This window comes from Magnolia sinica, chromosome 2 (assembly GCF_029962835.1).
Source record: "Magnolia sinica isolate HGM2019 chromosome 2, MsV1, whole genome shotgun sequence".
Lineage (NCBI taxonomy): Eukaryota > Viridiplantae > Streptophyta > Magnoliopsida > Magnoliales > Magnoliaceae > Magnolia > Magnolia sinica.
In genome coordinates, this window is record NC_080574.1 from 42941349 (window position 1) to 42965188 (window position 23840).

The window sequence follows — 23840 nt, forward strand, 5'->3', positions numbered from 1 at the left end:
TGAAAGCCTCGCACATCGTGTATGGTACGTGGCTCAGGCTAATTGACAACGGCTTTGACTTTCTCAGGATCTGCAGACATACCCTCTGACGATACAACGAACCCCAAGAAGATAACATGGGAGGTCAAGAAGAAACACTTATTGAGGTTCACATAGAGCTTTTCTGCACGCAAGGCATTGCAGACCTGCCTCAAGTGCTCAATGTGCTGGCTAGGGAACGTACTATAAATGAGGATATCATCAAAGTACATAACTAAAAACTTGCCCATAAAGGGTCGCAACACATGGGTCATCACCCTCATAAACGTACTTGGTGCATTAGTTAACTCGAAGGGCATAACCAACCACTCGTATAGCCCGTCCTTCGTCTTGAAGGCAGTTTTCCATTCATCTCCCGGGCGAACATGAATTTGGTGATAACCACTCTTGAGGTCAATTTCAAAAAGATAATAAAGGTGGCCATCATGTCAAGCATGTCATCAAGCCTCGGGATAGAAAACCGATACTTGACAGTGATCTTGTTTATGACTCTACTATCAACACACATGCGCCACGTGCCATCTTTCTTAGGCGTAAGAAACGCGAGCACGACACACGGGCTCAGACTCTCACGAATGAATATCTTTTTAAGCAATTCATCCACCTGCCTCTTCAACTCGGCATTCTCGGTGGGGTTCGTTTTGTGATGAGGGACGTTTGGTAGAGTCACCCATATGACGAGATCTATCGCATGTTGAATGTCTCGCATCGGTGGAAGCTCGTCTAGAAGGTCCTTAAGGAAGACATCCCAAAACTCCTCTAGGACCGGACGAGCCTCCTGAGGTATCCCCATAGCAACCTCAGGTGTACTCTCCCTAGCCAGTAGGCCGTACACCATAGTCCCCGCCTTAGTCTCTCACTCGAACTCCTTAGCATCTATGATGTGGAGAGACTTCGACTGACGCGCCCTTTGACTCTTAGGACTGCCTGAGGACGCAACATCTTTCACTCCTGTTGACAATTTGGGAGGGAGCAGGCTCAAGACAAGCTTCTTTTCTTCGTGCTTAAATACACGATTATTCGTACCCCCGAATATTGTGACATCTTTGTCATAGAGCCATGGCCTTCCTAAGATGATATGGCCAACGTCTATCGTGACCACATCACACCACAACTTGCCCTTGTATGGTACAAACTCAATCGAAACAAGGCATCGCTAGGTCACAGGGAGGGATGTCGCATCCATCCAAGAAACTTTGTATGGGTTGGGGTGAGGGACTGACTTCAACCCCAGGCGACTCAAAGTAACTGAGAAAACTACATTCTCACAGCTCCCGCTGTTTATGATCGCTTTACAGCTCATTTCTCCACACTTGGTGTAATGTGGAAAATGGTGGCGTCAACCCCAGGCGACTCAAAGTAACTGAGGAAACTACACAGTATCATCCTCGGCATCACTAGCCGGGTCAAGGGAGGGGATAATGATCTCCTCATCACCCTGGTCACCATCAACTTTATCTGCCACTTCTTCTTCTGTGGGGTGTTCGGAAACAAAGGCAATGCGCCTACCCTTATTTGAACACTCAGCAGTAATGTGACCTATGCGACCACAACAGTAGCATTGCCCTGGCATCGCGGGCCTAGTACTTGGTCCAGCCATATTATTACTTCAATTTCTGTTGACTGGCTGGGTACCAGGTTGAGCTCTATGTTGAATTCTAACCTGGGGTCTCGCTCCCTATGGAGCTACTCTAGGCATAATAAGTTGAAAATCAATCCCCCTCACATTGGACTTGCGCACACAATGCTCCAGTTCCTACACCACCTGGTAAGCATGTTCCAGACTGGTGACCATGTGAAGCATGAGCTCCTACTGAAGCTCAAGCCTAAGGCCCATACGGAAACGAGAGAGAACCACAGCAGGGTCCTCATCCACATTGCACATCATCATATATTCATCGAACTTGGCAATGTATTCCGTCACCGTCATGGATCCTTGGCGCAAAATGTGTCATTGATCCAACAACTTCTACCCGTAAGAAAGGGAAACATACTTCTCTCGCAACAACTCTTTCATCTCAATCCAAAAGAGAACTGGCCCCTCTCCAGATTGCTCACGGCGACGCTCCACATTCTCCCAATATAGTTTTGCGTAGCCCACCAATTTCATTTTGGCGAACCCGACTCGTCGTGGGTCTGGCAGACCGTGCCACTCAAAGAAGTGGTCCATGTCTGCTAATCAGTCAGAAAAACTTTAGGGTCCAATCTCCCATCAAAATGGGGGGCATCAACCTTGATGCCCTTCATGACCCTAGCAACAGAGTCCTCGTGCTCATGATATCTCTAGGGGTGCTGACGACGCACCCCATCATGGCCCTCTCATTAGGCGGGAAAAACAGGATCACGATTGTGTATGGGTGGTAATGGATACACCACATCATGTCTATTGCCTGGCCCACGGGCCTGGTCTGCGCACAAACCATCCCTAGGTGGATCAGGGCCCACAACTTGGGACTGATCGACATCCCCGGTGTTGGGGGTCGCCTGGGCTCCACCAACAATGGCGGTTGGAATACCAGCCTTTAGACGCACAACTCTCTCCTCTAGATGTGTGAACCTACTATCCTGATGGACAAACTGTTGAGCGATATTATCCCTCAAGGTTCGAAATTGTTGATCCATTCTATTACTTAAACCCTCCATAGCCTTGGTAAATTGATCGGAGTCCATGGTGTAATGGAGACGGAACCCACGACCGTTGCACGTGGCATACACTAGGAATGACAAGTGAATGGTCCTAGATCTATGTGCAAGAAAGGGGTAAAAACGATGATACCAATGCAACGCAACTACCTTATATGGCCCAAATCTATATGGGGACTCGACAAAACCTAAGAAAAAGGGCTGACTAAATTCAACAAAATATGTCCCCTACGTATAGCAGTCACGCGGTCAAGCTGTAGAAAATTTTTACTACAAAGATGGATTAACAATCAACTGACCTACGCTAAAACTGAGCTTTGATACCAAATTTGATACAGAGACATGTGATGACCTAACCCTAGATGCATGTATAATCAAGTTAAAGAATATTCAAATAAATACACCAATTAACTAACTGTTTCCAATCAAAGGGATTAGGTAAATCTCAACACAAAGATAAAATTATTCCGTCAGAATCATGCCCCTTAGCATAAGATCACATAAACAGTAAAAAGGGAGGACCTCGAGATATGAGGATATCCCAGATCTAGCATAAGTCAGTCCATGATTAAGCTTGGATCTGATTCTACTAACTAATCATCCCTCTTTTCCGTTCGGACTAGAAAGGAGATATCCAGAGAGGAACGAAAGGGGTAAAGGATGAGGGGTTCGAGATGAAGAAGGTATAGATCCTTTTGTCGTCAAAAGAAAGGGAGGATGATTCTTACCTTTTCTTGCACCTCGAAGATCTTAGAAAGAAGGAAACCTGAAATCGGGGTGGAATCCTCAATACCCAAGGTCCAATCCTGAAACTCTAATCTCTTAAATAAAGAGGAAGAAAAGAGACAAATTTCTATTCATTCAATAATAATCAAAATAGGGTTTCTCACAACGTATATATAAGCTATGGAAAAGTAAAAGTGCACTAAAGCACCTGAAAACAAGAAAATTAACAAAAAAGACAAAAAGTAAATAAAGTGCAATAAAGCCCCTGAGATAAGGAAAAGAACAAAAATGCCTAAAACTAAAACACCCATGTGGTAGGGTGTGAAATCCGACCCATGGATCTATGGTCAAGGTGCGGTCATGCCGCTCCTGTGCTCGTAGCACGTCAGAAAATGGGTCCGATGGACCCAACGTCCATCCACATCAACTCCTCCGCTCCAGTACTCTGTTGGCAACGCCTCCTCCTCTGGTACACTCTAGAAGGTACACCACTGATGTCCGCATCAAAGAGAAAGCCTTTTAACACATCTCCTTTTTTACTGGATTATGGTCTTTGTGGAGGGAGTGAAAGATGCACACCTTCAACAATAGATCCGAACCCATTGAAATCATTTTCTCTATGGCCAAGTGCAAAGTTATCTCTTTGTCAATGGGGCTAAACTTACGTGAAAGGGTAGACCTTAGGGGTGATTGGGCTTCAATGTTGTAATAGACTGGGGTTTGGGTTGTAGGGATGGTCCCTCACCTTCCCTCCCCTTCCCTCTAAGTTTATCTCATTAGTTTGGTTTAGTAACTATTCAAAAATAAAATAAGATTCATTCAGGCATCATCTAGATTCAAGAGTAATGATCTCTTTTTGTTGTCTATTAGTTGGTTCTCTTTGAGGTGTAGGCAGATCTGGCTTCCTCTCTAGGTTCACGTTATTGCTTCCAATGGTTGCATGGTCTCATATCCACATCCCTAGATGTGTGACACTTGTCACCAGGCCATCAACATCACAAATTTCAAGATCTGGCATCTTAGAGATGAAGGAGATAACATGTCTTAGAAGGCTGACAATTTTCAACTTATCTTTCATCACATGGATTGTATTTTATATATGGATAGGTTCACTCAGTGAGTCCCTAGAATAACACTGTCGCAGGTGCATTGCTTATGATACAATGACATGGAGGGATTTGGCTGGGCAGTTCCTTGTCTATCTGAAACGGGTTCCCAACTGGTGATGGCTCTGAACAGCTCATTAGTAAGGTTGTCATGATACTGGATGACTGCTTTAACAGTATGGCTAAGTCTCAGCTGGTTTGAGTGGGTTCTCAGTGTCATTACATTAGTGTGCACATATGTTGATATGGCACGTCAAACAGGATCATAGTGAAGTAATGTTCTTTTACTAATCCCTTGACCTGAAGTTCAGCATGGAAACTGAAGTACTCTCCTAGCTGGCCTTGACTCACTATAAGTGAGCTTCACTGAGGAGCAATACCTAAGTGTTCTGGATCTACCAAAAGATATGCTCATGTTAACTTGGGATCCACAGGATAGTATTTTGAAGAACGGTTACTGGTGAAGATCATCATTATCCATTGGAGGGGCTGGTGCACTGAGATTAGAAATGTGGATTTTATTTCAAACAAAAAGACCCCTCTTAGTCATGTATAGAAATCGCATTTGAGACTTGAGAGGGTGGGCACGATAGGTACGAAAGTTCAGGTATCTTATAAAGCTTGCAAGGATCCCATGCACAATCCTAGAAGTGCCTTCTCTCTTTCGCAAAAGTTTGTGTTTGGGGAGTGTGGAATGCCTGAGCTTCTAGTACAAGGTTTGCTGCTATCATCTTCTTCCTCCTTTGTTTCTACATGCCTACGTGTTCTGGATCTATCATCTCTAGTACATGGTTTCCCTGTGTTTTACATGATTACACACGCATCTAGGAGGGCTTTTGAATCGATTTAAGCCTACATCTAGGAGGCTTATGACCCTTCTAATGTTTGTGCCAAGGAAAAGATAAACAGTCAAGATTTTCTTGCTGAATTCTAGTGTTCTTCACTGTTCAAACATCAAAATCAGTCTGTGGACTTCATATTTTACAGCACAAGGTGCATGTTAAATACTATTATCACACAAAATTGCATGAGACTGCTATTAGCATTATATCACGCTAGTATGTTAAATATGATTATCATACTCAATTGCATGAGACTGCTATTAGCATTATATCACGCTAGTATGTTAAATATGATTATCATACTCAATTCTAATGTTCTTGACTGGCAAACATGAAATGCATTTCCCACAATTTCGAAGATAATCTTTTCAAGAATCAAAAGTTGGGAATTTTTTTTCATTTTTGGAATGCTAACTTAAATATATTGCAGAAAGAACAGATACAAGTGTCATCAACTTAGGTGATGAGCAGTCATCTAAAGAAAGAATGGTAAAGGAAAAGGGGGGGAAAAAACCTCCCCCGAATACTATAATACAATAGGCATGACCCCCGGAGAAAATGGACTCCCAGGATGGCACGATAGAACTGTCTTCCTTTCCCTTGAACTTGATATTTGCCACTCTATTATCATTTGCACGATCTTCCTTTTTAAGGGAATAGACTGAGACACTTCATCTTCAAAGTTTCATAGATTCTTCTCTTTCCATATGCCCCAACATATGGAAAACAGAAGGATCTCCTGTAAGATCACCCCTTTCGGAGTATAGGGGCCTTTTATCACACCCTGCTAGACGAGTCAGAATGGAGTCAATAAGGACCCACAACACTCCACACAAATTGAAGAAACTCCAAATGTCTCCCTATATGTCAAAATGAATGAAGAGATGGTCAAGGATTCTTACTCCTTCAGTCCTTCCTACACATGATGTACATATTTGGGAGAGAAAATTTCCTCTTCTTGAGATAATCATAAGGATCTTGTTAGCCATAGATATCTGCATAAACACTTGCATTATAGGAGGAATGGCAGATTTTCCACACTTCAGCAATGGGGAAGGATCTGGAGGAGAAATACCATCATTCGACATTGACCACACCTTTCTGTCTTCAATTTGTGGATTAATTCTTGCTTCGTACAACTGTCCCATGATGTACCTACTAAAAAGCTCAAATTATTCATCTCTAAGATTCTTGAAACATCATTTGTTGTTTCCCAGTGATCTGCTTCTTTCCCAGAAATGAATACACTTATGTTCCTTTTTATATCTTCTAATTTGATATTAACATCGGAATTTATTTCAGGTTGAGTACAATGACAACCAAAATGCAAGCAAGGAGGATTCCCAACTTTCAAGTATAGAAATGGCAGAACAGCAGATTCTGGTATTCTTCACCTCATATTTTCTTTATGAAATCTTATTTAGCATATCATTTCCGATAAAGAATTCAATTTGTCAAACACATCTTTTCGAGGTTATGTAGTATAACTTTGAAGTCTGGCATTTCAATTCCTAAGTTTTGTGGTTGTTGGGAGTTAAAATATGTTATCATCTATTGGGTCTTTAGTTATATTTGATCCCGTCCCGTTGACCACATGTGCATTGCTTAAAATTACTGAACTGTATGACAAGTGAAATTAGGGAAGATCTCCAGCAGCAACTTTCATCATCAATATCTTTATGGTTTTCTGACAAAATCCTTTCTTCAAGCCTTAGTTCGACTTATATTCATAAGTAGTGGACGTCGGCACTCATGATGAGGCTATGTTTCAGCCATCCACAGAATGAAATGGCAGGGTATTACTATCCTCGACTCGGTTTTACATTTTAAGGGTTAATTGTGCAAGTTGCTTAAAATTAGTGAACTGTATACAAGTGAGATTAGGGAAGATCTCCAGCAACTTTCATTATCAATACCTTGATGGTTTTCCTACAATAATCCTTTTTGCAAGCGTAATTAATGATTACTTGACTCCAAATGTTGACTCACATTCACATTCATAATTAGTGAACCGCAGCACTCACAACGGGGCTATGTTTTAGCCATCTGCAGAACCGATAGGAAGGGTATTACCATCTTTGACTCGGTCTTACATTTTAGGGTGGACAGCTTTGTCTATGTGCTAGGAAAGTGGAGTGGCTGGAGGACATGCTCAACATCTTTAGCTATAACTTGAGCCTTTGAGCGTTTAGGGTTCGTAACAATCAGAGAACACCTGTTCAAGTTAGATTGATGGAGTGAGAAGCTCCTCCCACACCTTGATTTTTCAAATATGTTGGAAATGGCACATGGTGTCGTCTTTGGTGTTCCTGCAGAGCACCATAACTCTTTGTTCGTTTCCCTTGGAACCCATCATGCATCTCTTTGTAATTGAGCTTTATTAGAAATAAGAGGAAAAAAGAAACCAGCTCTTCAACTCTCTTTCCTCCCATTCTCTCTTTTCCTTTTTTATTTTCCTACCATAAATAAAACATGGTATAAGAGTGGGATATAGGGGTAATCTAATCATCTCCTCCCTCTATCCTTCTTCCTTTCTCTTTCTCCTTCTCTCTTTTTTTTTTTTCCTTTTTTTTTCTTTTTGGCAGGCTGTAGGACCCACCCACAGGCATCATTGAGCTTGTCAGCACCCACCGCCTGACCTGAGGGCCCCACAGCACCCAACAGCTAGCCCACCTGTTGGATCAACAAGATGCGCAGGAGGACCGAAGATAATGTACACCATGTATCATTTTTATCAAAGATATTGAGGGTCAAAATAAGGTATCGAAGAATCTATGTGGCTTCATTCTAGGGAGATCAATAATTCAAGCTATTTTCTAGTTTAGACGATTGGCGGAAAAGCATTGAAAGATGTCAAGTTATATGTGGTTTCTATTGACCCGGAGGAAGCGTGTGATAGAGTGCCTAGGGAGTTAGCTGCTAGTTGGATGTTATCTCTTGGTGTATATTGCTTGTCAATGGCGTAGTGCCAGTCAATGAGATTAGAGAAGGGGTTAATTCTTAATTGGAGATGGAGGAAGGCTTTAAATTCAAGAGGTTATAGGAATTAGCAACCCCAAGAGTCCAAGACAAACTATCTGGAATGCAGCTTTAGTAGGAATAGCCATGGATGTGAGGCTTTAGTTAAATTGATGACTAAGAGATTCCCCAAAGTGACATTATTCCAGAAGCTTGGGTCTAGTATTCAAAACAGTGGAGAGATTGATGAGGATGCTTCTTGTAGAATTAACTACGTTGATGAAATGGAGATGTCTTTGGAATGTTGTGTAATCTCCACATGCAAATGAAATTTAAGATTATATTCAGCAACTATTAAACCGGCTACGCTGTCAGACATTGAAGAGGAATGAGGATGTTGGCGTGGATGCATATGAAGGCTAGGAAGGATAGAATAAAGAATGAGGTCATCCACGGGTCATGGTTTAAAATCTTGATTTTCGATACCAAACTGATTTTGGTCCAAAAATGAGTCGTATCACCACAACCAATACGACCCATCTGAAATTGGGCGACGCTAAATCCATAGCATAAAGTAATAAAAAGTTTTCTTTTTTACAAGTAAGACACGTTTTTTTTTTTTTTTTATTAATTATAAAACAAAACACCGAAAGGGAAAGAGTACACTAGGAGGAGGCACAACCTCACCAAACACAAAGCTAGCCCATCTTTTTAAAAATAAAAGAGTAAAATCAGGAGAAATTGGAAAATTAAATATTAGATAATATTAAAAAGTTAGGAAATTTTATATATAAAAAATCACACAAATTGCAACCCATATTCACAACTTTAGTTAACAAATTTAAGCCAAATTCACACAAATTAGTCAACAAAAATGAGCAACCATATTTTCATACAGCTTGGGTTAACATCATTTATATAAATTACCTGCTTCGAGTTATTTGCCACTCTCAAATACTATTATTCATGTCCACATCCGAACAACATATTATGGCAACACTTTGCGAGGCTCCCACTCATGTTGCTGCCGCATATATCCAGTACTTTGTACCAATGTTTTCCATATCGTTATTGCGTAATGTATTGCACCCATTGTTCGGAGTATCCCTGATATTATCGAAATAACCCCGACATTATCTCTATCTCCAGCTCGGCGATGTCGATAACACCGGTAGTATCGAAAATTCCATGTGTCGGCGATCTATCACTAAGTATCACCAATGTATCAATATTGCTAATGTATCACCAATATTTTCGACTGTGTAAATTCCAGGTGTTGCTTATATCAATATCTCCAATGTATTCCCAATATTTTTTTACTATGTAAATTCCAGGTGTCGCTTGTATCGCCAATGTATCAACGTATTTCGATAATATTGCCAATGTATCGATATCGCTAAAAATCTATTTATTAAAAAAGTTCCATTTAAAAAAATTTATGGGCACGTGGTTGTATTTAGTGATCAAATTGTTGACAATATTATCGACAAAACATCGTGTGTTGTCAATATTCTAAAATGCCGATGGATGTTTGGATAGAAGGTTGGATAGATGGTTGGATGGATAAATGGGATTGATGGGATGGTTGGACTGATTTCTTACAATGACACATGCTTTTAAGCCTCCCATTAAATGGAAACTTATTATGTATGCATTCTTTTTGCAATTTTTTATTCCTAAGTATGCAAATATGTGTATTTTAACATCTCCTGAAGTTCCACTAAAAAATTCCATTGTTTTTCCCATGTTTTACCGTATTTCTGATTATTGGTGATATCGATATTGTTTCCGTATCCCCAGCCAACTAAACTTGTAGCGATGCCGATACTTCGAATATTGATTGCACCCTTGGCATATGGATACATTTTGGTTATTGCATGGGATATATCAGTTGTATCGCGTAATGTAACGTTGTTGTAGGGAAACATGGGAAACATTGGGAAATTGGTTGAATTTTTCAACGAGGAATTGTTGAAAAAGATATCAATACATACTTAGAAATCAAAACATTACAAAAAACAAATGCACATCATAGCTTCCTGTGTATGGGGTCCTAATGTATACCTTGTTTGACTGAACTGATGTAAGTATATTCAAAGTCTATTTATATAATTTATAAATGTAAGAAGACATGTATGGAAACACAACCAATACATCAAAAGAGAAAGAAGAATCCCTAGATCAGGTTACATACATGTTTGATTTTGTGTTTGGACACAAAGATTGCAATTGATTTGCAAGGAATTGAGAAATTTCAATTTTTCCCAATTTTTTGCAACTCGGCCCATCTCCCCCAAATTTCAAAAGTGAAGCTTCAAAATCCATGATTTTTTATGCAAAACATGAAGAATCATGGATTTGTAACCATTCGACACTAATTTAATATGATGTACAAAAAAAAAAAAAAAAGGATCGAAAATCGAAAATGCTCACCGGATCGAACATGTGGGATATATAGACACTACTTGTGCGTTTCGTATCTCACAAGTGGGATACAAGATATATTGTGGGATATATCGACCGATATCGTCAATACTGAAACCATTACTCTGTACTAGCCTATACTACTATTGCCCTTAGCAAAAGCTACATAAGTTTCATTCCTCTAAGGGTGCAAACAGGTCGGGTTCATGCCAAGTATAGGGGTACCCGTACCCATACCTAGTGTTCGAAGTATCGGTATCGCTACAAGTTTCGCTGGCCAGGGATACGAAAACAATATCGATATACCTGATAATATCACTGATAACCAGAAATGCAGGGAAGCATGGAAAAAATGGTGGAATTTTCAGGGAAACTTCAGGAGATGTTAAAATGTACATATTTGCATATTTAGAAATTTAAAAAAAAATAATAAAAAAAAGAAAGAATACATACATAACAAGTTTTCATTTAATGGGGCCTTAAAGTATGTGTTGTTGTAAGAAATCAGCCCAACCATCCCATCCGGCCTATTTAACCATCCAACCTTTCATACAAACATCCGTCGATATTGCAAAATATCAACAACACGTGATATTTCACCAAGAAATCATCAACAATTGGAAATGAAACGAAAGATTATGGTCTTAATATCGCGCATGTTGCGATATCGATAATATCGAGATATTATCAATATTATCAATGACAAATTGAACACTACATACAACCATGTGCCCATGAAAAAATTGAAATAATTTTTTTCTAATAAACAATTTTGTTGCTATCAATACGTTGGCAATATTATTGAAATATCATCGATACACTTATGATTCAAGCATTACCTAGAATTTACATAGTCCAAAATATTGGCAATATTGATGCATCAGCAATACGAGCAACACCTAGAATTTACATAGTTGAAAATATTGATGATTACATTAACGATATTGATATGTTGGTGATACTTAGCTATACATTGATAATACCTATAATTTTCGATACTACCAGTGTTATCGGTGCTGCTGAGCTGGAAATAAAGATAATATCGCAGATATTTTGATAATATCAGAGATAATTTGAACACTACCCGTACCCATGTTGAGCCTAAAATGGGCACCCATGTTGGTACCCATCAAGATATTGGGTACCCGTTAGGGTATTAGGTACCCATCTATGATTAGATTTATTTATTTTTGTTTTTTTAAAAATAACTATTAAAAATAAATAAATAAAAAATCACACCACTAACTCAAAAGATTAGATTTTATAGAAAAGGTAACAAATACAAAATTATGTCTTTGCTTGCAAAATACATAAAATAACATGCTACCATTCTACTGTGGAGAAAGAAAACTCAAAAACAACCCTTGCTCATGTTGTTTTACTACTCTATAGGAATTCTATAATCCCAAGTGTTCTTGGGCCTTTTACACATACAAATGAGACCCATTGATTGATAATCTAAACAATCAATCAGGTGCAATCGATGGTGGAAATTATACCTAAAACATCTTATGTATTCTGCCATACTAATGCTTCATTTATAGCAATACTAATCCACTAACTCATAAGATTGGATCTTATAACCAAAAAAAAAATATAAACAATTGTGGTTTCCCTTTAAAAAATACTTGAAATGGCATGGTAACATGCTACTTTGGAGAAAGAAAACTCAAAAATGACCGTTGCTCATATTATTTTATTACTCTATAGGAATTATATAATCCTAACTATCCTTGGGCCTTTTACACATACAAATAGGACCCATCGATTGATAATCTAAATGATTAGTCAGGTGGAATCCATGGTTGGGGATCATTTCAAAAACATCTTATGGATTCAACAATACTAATCCTTCATTATTGGGCAATAGATTGATGGTTAAGAATAAGAAGGGAAAAAAAAAAATACTATGATACACTAGTACAAAAAGGCCAATGACACTTGCAATGGGAGAAAAGGTTCAATTGGAGTTAGAATTGTTTGATGAGAATATAGTTAACACAAACACTTGGATTCCGGTATGAGTTGGGTTATGCCCACTTTTGGCCAAATTATTAATGGGGCTTGAAAAAAAAAAATGCCAAAGCCACTCTCACCCATTTAGCTACACCCATACCCGGCCCATGTTGGGTCAAGTTCAAGTACCTATTTGGCCCACTCTGCCCATTGACACCCCTACATTCCTCCTATCAATAAATAGGACATACCTGGTGTTGGACTCTATATATCATTTGCTCAGTCGACATCTAAATCACACACGGTGCAATGTCATGCCTACATGGGCTATAGGCTATTCATCTTCATTATCATCATTTTCAGTCCAACCCTAGCCATTTCACTCCATCCCGTATCCTATATACAAATGCCATCTACTTCACACCCATAATCGCATGCGTCTTTTGGTTCTTCTCTGATGTCATCATTGTTGAGTGCGGTGTTTTAAATATCAATATCGATGCATGTATCACACCCTTGGGATACGAAAACATATCAATATCACATAGGAAATATCTTGCGTCGAGGAATATATCATTGTTTGAGAGACATTGAGAAATAATGGAATTTTTCAATAAAACTTTAGGATACATTGAAAGAAACATATTACACAAAGAATTCAAAAACTGACAAAAAACAAGTATGCACAAGAAGTTCGCTTTGTATATGATCCTAAACCACGTGTTGTCTGATACAATTATATCCAAAATGAGTTCATATAATTTATGGTGAAAAACCATTGTGGTGTGAGTGTGTGGGTGTGTGTGGGGTGTGAGTGCATGTTTATAAAGAAAAAAAAAGTTCATATAATTTATAATTCATACAATACAAGTATAAAAACATATTCCTCCAAATAAATTTAAGAGAAAATAGATTTTTATGGGGTTTTTGTGAATTTTTTTCGAATTTCCTATGGAGGATTGTATCACAATGTATCACCAATACATATCGCAATGTATTGCATGTATTAACGATGCAAGGAAATTTATGAAGGGTTTTTGGCAAAATATCCAAATGTATCAATTTATCACGATATATCGGCAATACATTGCAATATTTTGTACAATATAGGGGGATTTAATAACTCCCCTTTATATCATCTCTGCCACATGCGATACTGATAGTATCGGTGAATACTATCAATATTTAAATCATTTGTTGGATGTTTGTGCCATGTAAAGCCAATCGGATCTTGTTTATAGAATTGCGTCATTAGTGACCCCTTGCCATGATTTGAATGAAGCCATTCGTGATTTATTTATCGATTTTGTACGGAAACTTGAACATGCTCATGGAGATAATTAAACAGCGGAAATAAAAGGAATAAATGATCTAAAATTCTAACAATAATCATCATAATTGAGAAAATCATAAAGGAAACATGCAATGGAGCGGGCCATCACTACAACCATGGAGTATGGAATTCAATTACTACTTAGGTTGGATCCGTCAGGATGAGACCTCCCGATCTTGCATGGTCACACCCAATCGATCAATGAAGATCACTAGTCCAGAAGAACCAAGAAGTTTCTCGGATTAGGGATTTGAGAATTTGGGGATTTAGGGTTTAGATCGGTTCTCAAGATTTTGATCAAAGAGGAATTAGCCAAAATAAAAAAATAGAAGAAAGAAAGTTATTACCTTGAGGAAGTTGGAGGGGCACAAGAAGAAATTAGAAGAAGAAGATCAAGGGGAGAGAAGAAGCACCATTAGAGAGAAGAGAGGAAGGAGGCAACCAAAGGGTTTACATTTTCATTCATCAATAGTTGAAATTCGTGTGTAGGGCTTTACCCCACTTAAATAAGCACATAAAGACATAAAATTACTAAAATACCCCTAGGATAAGCAAATAAAGATATAAGATTACTAAAAGACCGCTAACTAAGTCAAAAAACGTGCAAATAACATAAGTATGGGAAAGTTTGGGCGCTCGGTCCTCTTTCTCCAATCTTCCTTCACATGTGTCTTCCCTAAGTGAGGTCTTCTATATGTCCAATCACATGTGAAAGGTCTTCAGCTCCTCAATATTCGCCTATCCACAAGGACGGCACTTGTGGTTGGCGCTTTCTTCGTTGGTACACCTTGAATGCACATGTGTCCGCATCATTTATTTATCGATTTTGTACGGAAACTTGAACGTATATATTTTTAGTGGGTTACAATAGATTCGTTTATGGAGTATCTCTAGTAAGCCCTTGGGGCAAGAATGAATTGGACGTAATGACCACCATGACCAAGGGAGAGTTGAGGCATCATGATTCTATAGTACTCTTAACTGCCATAACCACTTCATCGGGTCTAGGCTACCTAGGATTAGTTCGTGGTTATCTTGTGTGAAGAGAACTAATGACGAGTTGGGATGGTTCGATGTCCACCATCGAGCATCTAGTTGCGTATGCCCCTCACCATATGGTAGTGCCGATCATACCCATATTGGAAGGATTGAATCAAATCACCTAGGAAGAGGCCCATCATGCAGGGTATAGTTGATTTGATCATGACTAGCTAAGGCTTATCCCTAGACATGAGGTTATGGTGGGACTTCGTGGCCTTAGTGTAATGGCTTTAACACACACCTTTTGATACCATAAACATAGTTGAAAGTTGAAACATAGGTGTGATGGTTACATGCATTAAGATTTGGTTGAAGTCCATTGTACTCCAACATGGGATCCATTGGTCACCCAGGACTTTGTTGAAGTGATAAAGTCCCTTGATATACATTGATATACCACACTCTGACAGCTTAAGCTTTTAGATCAAGTGGTGATTTAACATGCTATCAAAGTGAAAGGTCCTATGTTCGAATCTCGAGAGCAGCAAATATGCGTCGCTAATATATTATTCTCCCACGGGGGGTCAGGAAAATTAGGTCCAGCCCAAGGACCGAGAAATCAAGCCCGACCTATTTATGGTTTGAGTGTCCCTCCACCCTCGTCAGTATGTTCCTGTGAGGAATTCCAACCCCACACGTGTGGGGGGTGTGGGTGTGATAAAGTCCCTTGAAATACATTGATACACCACACTCTGACAGCTTAAGCTTTTAGATCAAGTGGTGATTTGACGGACTTCACTTGTGGCTAGATCTTGACTATTAGATACTCATCAAACCATAGATAGCTATCCAGCGTCTCAAAAAGCTTTCAAAAGATTTTACCATCATTTTCAACTGTTGGATCTTTTGATTTCACCTTTGAAGTGTTTTAATGAAACTTTATTGAAATCTGATGGTCAAATGTTTTTATGATCCACCTCTTGTTCTTGGATGGGACTTTGCAACTAGAGTGGATGCCACTGATAGTGGAAGGATTTGGGTCCATTTGGGTGCATGGGATAGGTTGGATTATGGACTTTTAATGTTGTAGCACATACCAAAGTGCATAGGGGAGCACCATACAGTACTCCTAGAAACCCCCCCTTGCTTGGATGTTCCATCAAGAGAGAGTAAGAGAAAAAGAAGATGAAGAAGAGAGATCCTCACCCTTCCCTCTAATCCATGAACTATGTGGTCCACCTTGTGGATGGTTCTCAATTTGTTCTACCCCCCAGTTAGACGAGGACTCCATGCTTGTTCCTTCTTTGGAGATAGATTAAGGTGAGACCTTCCATCTATTTTAGATCTCTTTATAAACTTGAAACATATACATGGGGACGAGATCTAAGGGTTAAAATATGGACTTTTACAAGTTTTTGCCTCAGCCTTTAAAAAATCATAAATCATTGCCACTGTCACCACTACCACTATTTGCCATTTTCATTGCCGCCACTACCAGAATCAACAGGAGTAGCACTACCGTTACTATTTTTCCTACTAGGTCTATATGTGTTGTCATCAGTCATCACCATCATCAATTACTTTGTGGCCAAGACTGTGAAGCACCAGCTGTAGCAGCACTTAACCCTTCTCCATGTGGCTCTCACCCTTCTATGGGAAATATTCCATGTGCACATCCGTGTTTATAAAAAAATTAGATAAAAAAGAGTAGGATCATCTTTCTCAACTAGCCATTCTAATAGACCTTTTAATATATAATCCAAATTAATTGGATCATAAAACTTTGTCTTCTCTTGCTCTTGTCCAATTTTTGGCTATGGTTTCATATGGTAGTGAACTTGCTCTAGTTTCATATGCCCCAACTAATTTCTTGTAAATGTATGTATGAAAGAACGTGCTCCAATTTCTCTCTTAGCCTAAGGAGAATGTTTGATTGAGGATCCTCACGGCGAACTTTCACTTTTAGAATTTTCCATAATTTATTAATCACTAGATTGAAATTTGAAACAAAAAATAGATATCTCAAAAACCATTTATATTATACTATGATCTAATACTTAAATTTGAACTAAGCAACTACTATTACCTGGGCCAATTCTTGTGTAGGCTATAATTGTCAAATCTATACGAAGTTTCCTATTGAATTTCTTTACGATTTAATCTAGGAATAGTTTAATTGTAACCAGTGTTTTAAATGTCGACGATATCAGCCGATATATCCCACGATATATCTTGTATCCCACCTGTGCAATACAAAACGCAGAGGTAGTGCCGATATATCCCACCTATTCGATCTAGTGAGCATTTTCGGTTTTCAATCCATGTTTTGTTGTAAATCACGTTAAACTAGTGTCAAATGGTTACAAATATATGATTCTTCATATTTTCCATGAAAAATCATGGATTTGAAACTTCGATTTCGAGATTTATGGGAGATGAGTCAAGTTGTGGAATTTGAGAAAAATCAAAATTTCTCAGTTTCTCGCAAATCAGTTACAATCTTTGTATCCAAACACAAAATTAAACATGTATGCAACTTGATCTAGTGATTCTTCTTTTGCTTTTGAATCTATTGCTTGTGTTTCCATACATGCCTTCTTACGTTTATAAATTATATTAATAGACTTTGAATATACTTGCATCAATTCTATATTAGGACCCTATACAAAGGAAACCCCTATTATATGCACTTCTTTTTCTTCTTTTTTTTTTGTAATGTTTTGATTTCTAAGTGTGTATTGATGTCTTTTTCAACAATCCCTGAAGTTTCATTGAAAAAATTGACCAATTTCCCAATGTTCCCATGTTTCCCAACAATGGCGATACATTACGCGATACAACCGATATATCCCATGCGATAATCGATATGTATCCATATCCCAAGGGTGTGATACATTACGCAATAATGATATTTAAAACATTGATTGTAACTAGAAGTTAAGATTTGTTTACAAGTGTTTACACTACAATGTTGCTTTTGGAGAATGTATTAGCAAAGTATGGACAGGTTGTGGCGCTTTAGATCAATGTTCCAAATATCGGTGATATTATCGATTATATCGTTGATATGATCAATATCACGAAGTCAGCAATACCGTAACAACTGATATTTTAAAAATTTTCAAATATTGCCAATTATTTTGATTATATCACCGATATCATTGACTCAGTGAGATTTTGAGAAGAATCCCTTAAAAAAGTGGTATCCGGCAATATTAGCGATAATATCCCCAATACTAGCCATAATATCTCCAAAACCAGGGAAACATCCATCAGTAGACGAAAACCAATAGAAAATTGGCAGAAATCCAAAAATCCAAAAAAAAAAAAAAAAACTATTTTTGTGGGATGTTTTGGGGGGTCTTCCGCATATGATTTTGACCACTCCTCTTGGTTTTTATTGAATCAAAGCTTGGATTTGGGGGAAATCTCCATTCAAAATGGAGACTGGTTGAAACTCAAAGGTGACGACAAATCCAAAAAAAGTTTTTTTTTTTCAAATGTTATCCTGGGTTGCAATAAAAATCCATATCTATGCATGATTCTCATGCATTAACATGGATTTGTGGCGAAAAAATCAATATTTGAGTGGGAAAACAAGGGAAATCGTAATTTCCTCCATTTTTACCCCTTAAGTTGAGAATGGATGTGTGCAAATTTGATATGTTCGTCAATGAGGGCATTTCTATTGATTGGCCATAACTTTTCATTTTTCGAAAAAAAACAAAAAAGTAATTTCCATTTATTTAAAAACATAAAAATTAAAAAATGTATTTAATTAGAAAAAATGTGTATTTCATTGTTAATTAATGTGGCAATATTATATATTAATGAGTGTTGGTTGATCTATCAATTGTAGGGGTGTATATCGAGTCGAACCGAGTCGAGCTGGCCTCAGCTCGACTCGGCTTGAACACTGGCTGACCTCAGCTCGAACTCAGCTTCAAACCGAGTCGAATCGAGCTTTTTCAAGTCGAGTCGAGCGAGCTAACCGAGCTAGCTCGGTTTGTGTACACCCCTAATCAATTGGCCCCTATAAAACGGAAACTTATTGTGTGTGTGTGTGTGTGTCCCCTAATAGGTTGGCCCCACCATGAGGATCACTTCAAGCAAAAATCACCCCCATCCACTGACCAAGTGGACCACACTTGTATTTTGGTATTTATCAATGGCTATACACTGTTTTCTATGGTGTGGCTCACATGATGAGTGGATAGGTCTGATTTTTGCACTAGGTGATCCTCGTGGTGGGGGCCAACATATTAGGAGGATTGGATGTCGCAAGCACTTAACAGGTTGGAAGTATCCACTGTGGACTGTAAACTGTTGTCCAACCCGTTGGATTTGAGACCTCATATATATATATATATATATATATATATATATATATATATATATATATATATATATATATATATATATTTTGATTTCTTGTGGTAAACAGGTGTCTTTTAACATCTCTTGAAGTTCCACTGAAAATTCACCTTTTTCCCAATGTTTCCTTGAGACAAATATTTTTCCAAGTATTGGCGATAATATCGGAGCTACCAATACATGTTTTTGTGTCCCTAGTCATCAATACATGTAATGATGTCGATACTTTGAAGCTGCTTTAGACTAACCAAATTAACACTAACTTGAACCTTTTTTAATTTATCAAAAGCTATGTATTGTTAGGCTCCCTTGAGGTTGTATTTCTTTGGGCTGGTTTTGGCCTTTTTTTTCAATAATTTTTTTTAAATGTTCAAAAAAGGAAAATTTTTAATTGAAATTTGACAGTTCCAATTTTGAATTTCAGCTTTTAGCACGGCAACAAGCTCAAAGGGAGGAAGAACTTGCACAATCGCAACGGCAAATATTGGCACTTCAAGTAAGTCACCCTTGGGTCCTTACTCATAGCTTAGTGGTAGACTCACAAGAGTTTCAACACTAAGATCATGGGTTCGAGCGTCCATTGTGGTGTGTGTGGGTGTGAGGGTGTGTGTGTAAAAAATAAAAATAAAATAAATAAATAAAAGTAAGTCACCCTCTAATTAGTTTGTAGTTACATTTTGCCGATGCATGTTCTAATCCCAATTTTCATCAGGATGAGATTGAGGAGCTGGAACGTGAAAATCGTCTCCATAATCATCAGGTATGAGATTTATACATTTCAGAATCCATTATTTAGCTTTCTTTATCTATTCAATTATGTAAGAAACATGTTTACATTCATATAGGTACGTACCTATGTATGTATGTAAATGTATCTACAGACCTATGTATATGTTTGTTTTTAATGTCATGCATAAACCAGTCCTATATTATTAAATTTCAGCACATTGATGGAAGGGGTGTCCCATAAAATTTGAAGAATCCACATGAATTCACTTCCGCAGTAATGGCACTGATGCATTATTGCTGTTGGCATCGTGATTTACTATTGCTGCTGCTGCTTGTATTACCTTTCACAAAAACTTAAATATAGAAATCAGGAAGAAAAAAAAAAAACCCTCTGTTGTGAGTTGCAATACGACACGTGGAAATGTACTCCAAAACTTTGGAAGAATTGATTATTGGGTCATCTAAAATTGGGCTTTCTTCCCCAATGTATGGATACTCATGCATATTCCCATAGGAAAAATTTTCTGTGTCAGTGTTTCCTGTAGTGGCTTACCCGTGGAATGCCCTTTCACTGATATGAGTGAATCAGTTGAACTACCATGCAATGCTATAGGGATTCCCACTTGGGATTCTGCGTACAAGGATCCAAGTTAGCTGTCTAAGAAATTAGTGCCAGCCAGGTATTTGGATGAAAGCTACAGGGCCCATGCCATTTGCCTTGTGATTCCCATGCATTGTTAGAAGGTAAGGATATCATAACACATCTCACAAATAACTTGAACATTCTTTATGCAGCATCTCCTTTGGAAAAAATCAAGTTCAAAATAAAATGCACCCTTTTATAAGAAATGCAATTCTATGCAAACAAGACCTGATGGATAGCCTAAGCCTGCTTTCTGCTTTCTAAATTTTTTATGTGATGCATACTATGTATTTTCATTTTCTTAACACTGAAGGCACCAAGGGTATCCCTTTGGTTCATTGCCACTCATTCATCAATTCATTCATGTGCCAATACATGTTTTGTTGATGTTTTGTGCTCAAGATTTTTGGCAGAATACTTATTCATTCCTCAGAATGCATCACTCTGTTTCATGTTTTTTATTGATTTGGTCTTGAAGTTTGTTTTTGGTCTATAGTCTTTCTATCATCTTTTTTTTGGATTTTTTTGGATATGAAATGGGAACTTTATATTCAGCACAATACTTCTACTCGGGATTCCAACAATTTGGTTGATCGTTGACGTCATTGTCATAATGTCATTATATTGTTTTTGTATGATGCATTCAATGTATTTGGTGGGATTTCCAGAGGTTTATTTCCTGTGTAAGTATCCATATCACAAATAAAAAAATCCACCCAAATACTACCCCCTTCGAACCATGCATTTGAGCAAGATAATTAGTTGATACAGTCTATTTATTTTGCGGTTTCTATTAATTTATTGTCTAGTTTCTATCGTGCTGAATGAAAACCATTAAGAATTGAGAGTAAACTGGAAGGCAAATAAATGATAATGCTTGGCATATTGCCCTATCAAACACAGACTTGGAACCAGGGTTTTAAAGGCTTCAAAGCCCAACGGGTTATGAAACCGGTACGACTCGCCGAAACCAGTAAGGCTCATCCAAAACTAGATGAGTCACTTGGCTGTAACACATCAGAAAAATACAAAAAAATCAAAAAAGTAGAAAATTTTATTAAAAAACAGAAAAATGCTCCCCATTCCTTCTTCCCCTCTTCTTTCTCCTCTACTGGAATGCATGTGGGGTATAGCCAATGTTGGAAGTATCAGTGTCGCTACAAGTTTCGCTGGCCGGGGATATAGAAACAGTATCAATATCACCGATAATATCGCTGATAACGGGAAATGCAAGGAAACATGGTGGAATTTTTCAATGAAACTTCAGAAGATGTTAAAACATGCATATTTCCATATTTAGGAATTAAAAATTGTAAAAAAGAATGCATACATGATAAGTTTCCATTTAATGGAGGGCCTAAAAGCATATGATGTCATAAGAAATCAGTTCAACCATCCCATCCATCCATCAACCATTCCATTTATCCATCCAACAGCCATCCAACCTTCCATCTAAACATCCATCGACATTTCAGAATATTGACAATACACGATATTCTTCGAGAAATCATCGACAACTGGAAAGGAAATGAAAGATTGTAGTCTCAATATCACCCATCTCATGATAATGATAATATCGCGATATTATCAAATTGAACATTGCATACAAGCATGTGCCCATTAAAAAAATAAATAAATAAATAAATTTTGGTGATATCGATACATTGGCAATATTAGCAAAATATCACCGATACACTGATGATGCAAGCGACACCTAGAATTTACACAGTCATAAATATTGGCGATACACTAGCAATATTCGATACATTGGCAATAAAAGCGATGCTTGGTATTCACACAGTCGAAAATATTGGTGATATCGATACATTGGCGATACTTAGCGATACATTGCCAATACCTGTAATTTCTAATACTATCAGTGTTATCAGTATCGCTGAGTTGGAGATATGGATAATATTGGGGATATTTCGATAATATCGGCGATGCTTCGAACAATGGCTATAGCACAGTAGAAAAAACAACGAAACGGCATGAGTTGCTAGCCAGAAGATCTAAATAGTGTGGCTGTCATGACAAAAAACTTGGATATCACAACTGTGTGGGTACAAGGTGTGTGATCTTTAGCACAGAGAGAAGTAAAAAAACAGAGTTCTTTTCACCTAGGTCGCGACTCAGGATCACTCACATATGTTGCCCCACTAGGACCCATGTGATGAGATGGCCTGATGATTTGAACCATCTGCATGATCAATGCTACTCTCTAGGGAACCCAATAAGAAATTTATGTTGAATGATTGATAATCACTCACATATGTTGCCCCACTAGGACCCATGTGATGAGATGGCCTGATGATTTGAACCATCTGCATGATCAATGCTACTCTCTAGGGAACCCAATAAGAAATTTATGTTGAATGATTGATAGTGGTCATCAATATGCCTCCCACTCATTGGATGAGCTGGTAGAGACAGTGTAGTGTGTGCAAGTGATCCAGGGTTCAATCCTTGGTAGTGTTACCTTTTTCAAAAAAAAAAAAACAAACAAAAACAAAAAATAAATAAATACAGAGCATTGAAAAGAATATTCAATGACTCACATTCAACTCTAAGAATCAAATTCAGAATTGCTTTCCAAGTGTGATTATTGCATAATAGATTATTTATGATAGCATGTAGAAGAAGGATGGTTCAAATCATGTGGCCAGCTCTACTTGTGGACCACAAGGGGTGACACATGCTAGCGATCCTCAGCCACAACATAGGAAAAGCGAACTCAAAAAATAATAATAATATGAAAGTAGCTTGTTTTCTTCTTCTTCTTTCTTCTTGTTATTCTTCTTCCTTCTTTCTTCCACTTTCTTCCTTTTTTCTCCCTCTTATTCTTCCTTCTCTTGATCTCTTCTCACTCCTCTCTCCTCTCTCCTCTCCTGAATCATCCCATTGCTTGCAAGGGCAATTGCAGGCTATGATGGATATGGTCTTCACTGTACTTGTCTCATCAAATAGGATTGAAGAGTGTGGGACCCACTATGCCACATGCATGCACATTTGGGATTAGCAAACCTCTTAAATGAATTTCTATCGAAGTGATGACTTAATCCAACTTGTCCTATCTTGTTAGGACC

General features: G+C 38.1%; 1 protein-coding gene across 1 annotated transcript in view; it reads left to right on the top strand.

Annotated features, from left to right (window-relative positions):
* The window catches only part of LOC131237045 (protein GRIP), a 157557-nt gene that overhangs the window by 127049 nt on the left and 6668 nt on the right, over positions 1 to 23840 (top strand). Inside the window, exons 16-18 of the mRNA XM_058234682.1 lie at positions 6659 to 6739; positions 19807 to 19878; positions 20095 to 20142. Of these exons, the coding sequence (XP_058090665.1) occupies positions 6659 to 6739; positions 19807 to 19878; positions 20095 to 20142 (201 nt within the window). The remainder of the gene's footprint in view (positions 1 to 6658; positions 6740 to 19806; positions 19879 to 20094; positions 20143 to 23840) is intronic.